A 5,960-nucleotide genomic window follows, 5' to 3' on the forward strand; every position below is an offset into this window, starting at 1 on the left:
CGTTGTCCTACAGGAGGATCATTACTGTTGTCTAAACTTTTCGGTAAATACATTCACGCACTATATATCAGGCTTTAAGAAGTAGCAGTCAAAAATTAATACGAAAAAAAAAAAAAGAATTAAAAACTTATACTGAAAGTAACTTTCACGTTATCTTAACGATAATTTTACAAAAGCTTGTGTGTTTTCTGCATATAACTGGCAAACTGCTGAACCAATTGTAAACAAACCTGGCATGTCCCCTTAACAAGAAAGCGTAGGTGTGTTAGGCCCGATTTGTTTTATTTACATTAGATAACTATAAATATATATCATAGTTCTGTTTGTTTGTTACATAGTGATATACTTTATCACAGAACTTACTGATTATTTCTACACGTTTAAAGTTTAATACTTCCAGCTCCTTAGGGTCGTATTTGCAGCTTATTACGTCACCGAAATATATTTGTTTGTTTGATTGTTGTTAAGCCTACCCGCTACGTGATCGACGCCAGATTTTTAGCGTTATAAGAACTCTCGGTTTCACCGCTGAGCCCGAAATAAACCCTATCTCTTGTTAAGGGCAAAGTTACACAACAAGCTATCTGTGATAAGTGCACAGCAGTTATTCAAATTAAATTTTTAGCATTATAACTATAAGCACACAGACTTACCAATGAGCTACTTGGACGCCCAGCACGCATAAAAATTGTTTATATAACTTTGTGTTACAAAAATTCAAATACCAGCCTTTTCAGGAAATTTCGGTTAATGCCGATATAACTAATATTAAATACCATATTATAGATATAACTACAGAAATATTACCGTTACCTAATATATATACACACACATCTCGTGTACCTACTTATTAATTTACCTAACTACTTTAAAAAGGACACACATCTCGTGTACCTACGTATTAATTTACCTAACTACTTTAAAAAGGTGGTTGAGGGAAGGAAACGAAAAAAATGGAATAAAAAACCGCGAAAAAAATAAAAGTTAAAATGAATAAATAACAAGTCATATTAAAGTTTACATCACAAAACTGATATCTACTTACCTGTTTTCACCTGGTTACCCCCCCCCCCTCCTTCAATTTTCACAAATAGTTCTTCAAGTCGACTGTTTCTTATTTATGTAACTACGAAAATATAAAAATTGAATGTTTCTAAAGCACAATACGATTGGGTTTGGAGTCGTTCGAAGAAATAAACCACAGTAGATGTGTATTATCGATACAGTTACGAATTTCTAAGAACTTCAAGGTTGTGGGTAATTTGTGTAACTCCTGACATGAGAGAGAAACCCAAGAATAAATACTAAAATATCTTCAGCAAATGCACCAACTTGTGGGATGTGTGTATAAACAATGTTAGGTTCCTTTAGTAAGTACATCAGTCTGTAGGATGTGTGTATAAACTATGCTGGATTTCTTTAGTAAGTACACCAGTCTGTAGGATGTGTGTATAAACAATGTTAGATTCCTTTAGTAAGTACATCAGTCTGTAGGATGTGTGTATAAACAATGTTAGGTTCCTTTAGTAAGTACATCAGTCTGTAGGATGTGTGTATAAACAATGTTAGGTTCCTTTAGTAAGTACATCAGTCTGTAGGATGTGTGTATAAATAATGCTAGATTCGTTTAGTAAGTACATCAGTCCGTAGGATGTGTGTATAAACAATGTTAGGTTCCTTTACCAGTATTTTAACAGATCAATCAAACGTTAACAAGAACAACTTATACGACTAGAAATCCCGATGCTGTAAGAAATAATTATTTTAGAACTGTAGTTTAACAGGTACAAACTTTCTAACATCCATCATTAGTACAGACACAAGAGAGAGAGTTCATACATTTTGCTTACAGAATGATTTAATGTTTCAGTTATCAGGTTTCTTCTTGTTTCAAAAAGTCAATCTGCTTTACACCTTCACTCTCTGTTTTCAAAATTATCAACATAAAAATCTTTACTGTTTTTGCTCACGAAAAAAGAAACGTATTTCTGAGCCAACTACCACGTCTATAGTCCTTATGCTAGTAACATTTCAGTTATCTGCCAAACACACTATTATATATATAACAACTACAACTTGTTTAAAATGAATATCTTATTATCGGATTTCAACGTGAAGTTTCTTTCTTGAAGCTTCTTCTATACGTGTATGTATTTCGTTCACTTCCTGCTGTGTTAGTGTTTTCTCCATGTGTCTGTACACTATCCTGTAGCAGTGACTTGTCCTTTTAGTTCTAGGGTGAGTAAACACGTCCACCAAAGTCACTTGCTCTATGATGTCACCTCCAACAGAACGCACCAAGTCATAAAAATCATTCGAAGAATACTCCTCGGGAATCCAGAAAGAGATATCGTTGATACACTGAGGATAGTGGCTGAAAGGCTAAACGAAGAAAAATTATTATTATTAGAGTGTTTGGATAATTAATAATAATACAAGTAGTAAATTATTATAATTTGTTTGTTTGCTGTGAAGCACAGTTACACAATGAGGTATCTGTGCTCTGCCCACTATGGGTGTCAGAACCACATTATTGGCACTATAAGCCCTCAGATTTGTCACTGATGCACCAAGTGGTAAAAATTATCATGAAAATCTGAATTACTTAATACTGATTGAGGTGTCGAATTCCTATTAAGTAATATACTCTTTTCAATTTCTGCATATATTCACAAAACTATAACTTCACGGTTTACAGTTCAATAAATGTTGGATAGACATAACATAATTCACCCATTTTCTGAAACGATTTTAAAAATCTAAATATAACCTTGTTTTTAAGACAAAACTTAAAACTGTTTTACGTTAAAAGCTACTCATAAACTGTTTGATATCTGTTTAACTTCACATACTAGTAATTGTGACGGTTAACTATTTCCTGAAGACAAAACTCCTGTTATGTGGGGAGTTCAACTCCTCATCAGTAACCTTGGATACGGATAAATCACAAGATTAGGTTTCATATTGTCCGAGATGTCAAATATTTATACAGAAATTTAAAAAATTTGTTGCATTGATGCCACTAATTTATTCTTTTGTATTATTCAACCCAAAGCCGTTTAAAATACTATAAAACAGATATGAAACACAAACTGGGTTCCTGATGAGAAACGGAATTCCCAGAAACCAGCAAAACTTGGCGACAAGAGGAAAAGTGAATGACAGGTTGGACTACTTACATTTGTTTTATAGTACTTTAGATAATTCATAAGAATAAGTTAGTAAAATCAAAGCTGCATATTTTCAAAACTCCTATGTAAATATAGGATCATTAGCTAAGAAAGTGACGTCAGTAGGAGTTGAGAAAAACAAGTTAATTGGACGGTAGAAGGACTGGTTGAGGGCAAGCAAGAGTTTATTAGTGGACTCTATTTCAACTAGACCCTTGTTATTGGTGGAGTGTCTAAGAGGTTAGAACTTGGGCCTTTGATTTTTCTTGCTTACATTAATGACACTGATAGGGGCATAATTAGTAAATTACAAAAATATGCTGATGACATTAAACTTTTGAATATTTCTAGCTATAATAAGAATGTTGAGGTTTTACAGAACGACGAGGATGAATTGGTAAGATGACAAATTACGTAAGTCACTCAAGCCATTAAAGCAGTGCTCTGTTATGAGTAATAAACCTATTATAATTTGAGGTAGTACTTAGGGACATACTGATTTAAAATCAATCTTACTATAATGGAACAATAATGTGGCCGTCTATATATATTTATCTATGAATGTGACCGAAATAACAAATAAAATGGTGCCATCTATTGTGCTGAAATACAATAATATCTCAAAACCAGAAGTGGTGATTTAGGCTTAGGAAATGTGGCGCCATCTATTGAATGGCACAATAAACATAAAACTATAAAACAATTTTACACTTTAGGTGTTCAACATTCAAACAATTAGAAAACTAACTAGGGCATGTGAAACAACCATTTCTTTATAACAGAACACAATTTCAAATAAAAGTACTCTCCTCACAACAAGAACATGACTTTCGCTAGAACTTTAAGTGAGAGTCTGATTATGTATTTATTTAATTATTAATTATTATATAAAACCATTATAATTAAAAGAGCTAATTAGTTTTCTATACAAATCACTAGTTAGGCCTAACTCTCCTCACAACAAGAACATGACTTTCGCTAGAACTTTAAGTGAGAGTCTGATTATGTATTTATTTAATTATTAATTATTATATAAAACCATTATAATTAAAAGAGCTAATTAGTTTTCTATACAAATCACTAGTTAGGCCTAACTTGGGATATTGCGTACAGTTTTTAAGAAATAATGTTGATTTATTAGAAAGGGTTCAGAGAAGAGTTACGAGAATGATTCTTGGGATAAAAAGATTATTTCACAGGGATAGTTAGAACATCTTTTATGTTTTTTTTTGACAAAATAAGAAGATGAACATGATTATTTGGAGAACTGATAGAATAAGGGTGTCCGATTTCTTTACCTTATATCTCGTATTTTGAAGGTACTAGGATGAGACAGCAACAGATATAAGATAGGAAAAAGGCAGGCTTGGCTACATTTAAAAGTTTTATTTTCCTAAAACTGGGTGATTGACTTATGGATGAGGTTGTCATTGGCAGTATTGGATGCCAGAATTTAAAGGAACTTAAAAGGGGGGACTTAATGAGTACATTAAAAATTGTGGGGGGAGAGGGGTAAATTTTCACGTTTCTTCAAGGATCTAATGGTATTTGTTTGTCTTACATTCAGATCAAGGCCCGTTACCAAGTCCTTCAGTCATTTATTCAAATCATGACTCATGATTCTAAAATTAAATGCTTATGTTCACTTCTTATGAACGATTCTATCACCAAAGCACCACGAAACTATGTTAGGTATTAACTTGTATCACTGAAACAAGACATTAAGAACTATCAAGACACACTCATATTTTACATCACACCTATATAGAGGACGTTATTTAATACATTTACTTTGAATGAAATTTGTCGATCTGGGTTGTCTGTGTGAAACTGGACGAGAAAGCCACTGTCAGTACTCCAAAAAAGGCGAATGTCAGGAATGTCGTACAGTTTCATGGCCAGTCTTTCGAGCCCTAGTCCAGCAGCCCATCCAATCTTGTGACCTGCACCAGCTGAAGAAAGCAGAAATAAAATCACAAAGTAGCAAATCTAATCCAACGTATTGTGCTGCATTCTTGATTTCAAAAGGATTGTGAACAGTAAAAATGTCGTGACTAGATTACAAAACTACAAATATCTTAATTTCTTTTACAAAATTACATTTCTGCATGAAAAACAAATATTTAATATTTTAAGAATAATTGTTACATATATATCTTCTAATGAGATAGAAGCTCAAGAAATTTAAAAACGAAGTTAACATTTATTTCTTACACAGTGTTTATTGAATAAAAACTGGAAAATAATGTCTTGTTTAAACATCACTTAGTATGTTCCACAACTCAAGCTTGTCCGAGAAGTAAGGAGGGTCATCCAACCTATCAGTTCACGTGTAAAAAACTACGATATTTATTTTGTCGAAGAAACTTCAAGCTTGATACTAGCAAAAGAACAACTACCCTATTCACCTTTCTGTGTCGGTTACCTCACTTTCAAAGGAACAAAATCTCCACGTAAATACATGAAACACAAGTATTAATATATCTTTAGAATAAAAACATACTACTGGTCAGTTCAAATATTATAATGTGTGAACATCAACAGTTTGTACTATTTCCATGGTTACCGACAGGCATACAAACTCATGAAAATGTGATTTTCAAAAAATGTCTTATATTTTAAAACTATACACGAACACAAGTCTTACATTTTAAAACTATACACGAACACAAGTCTTACATTTTAAAATTATACACAAACGCAAGTCTTACATTTTAAAACTGTACATGGAGACACAAGTCTTACATTTTAAAACTATACACGGACACAAGTCTTACATTTTAAAACTAT

At 32.6% G+C, this 5,960-nt stretch overlaps 1 protein-coding gene across 1 annotated transcript in view; it reads right to left on the bottom strand.

Moving 5' to 3' along the window:
• Positions 1-5,960, bottom strand: part of LOC106473553 (probable phenylalanine--tRNA ligase, mitochondrial) — a 31,371-nt gene that overhangs the window by 13,121 nt on the left and 12,290 nt on the right. The window contains exons 5-6 of the mRNA XM_022401962.1: positions 4,962-5,122; positions 654-2,382 (exon numbers count right to left, since the gene is read on the bottom strand). Of these exons, the coding sequence (XP_022257670.1) occupies positions 2,098-2,382; positions 4,962-5,122 (446 nt within the window). The 3' untranslated portion in view covers positions 654-2,097. The remainder of the gene's footprint in view (positions 1-653; positions 2,383-4,961; positions 5,123-5,960) is intronic.

Source organism: Limulus polyphemus, unplaced genomic scaffold (assembly GCF_000517525.1).
Source record: "Limulus polyphemus unplaced genomic scaffold, Limulus_polyphemus-2.1.2 Scaffold6273, whole genome shotgun sequence".
NCBI lineage: Eukaryota > Metazoa > Arthropoda > Merostomata > Xiphosura > Limulidae > Limulus > Limulus polyphemus.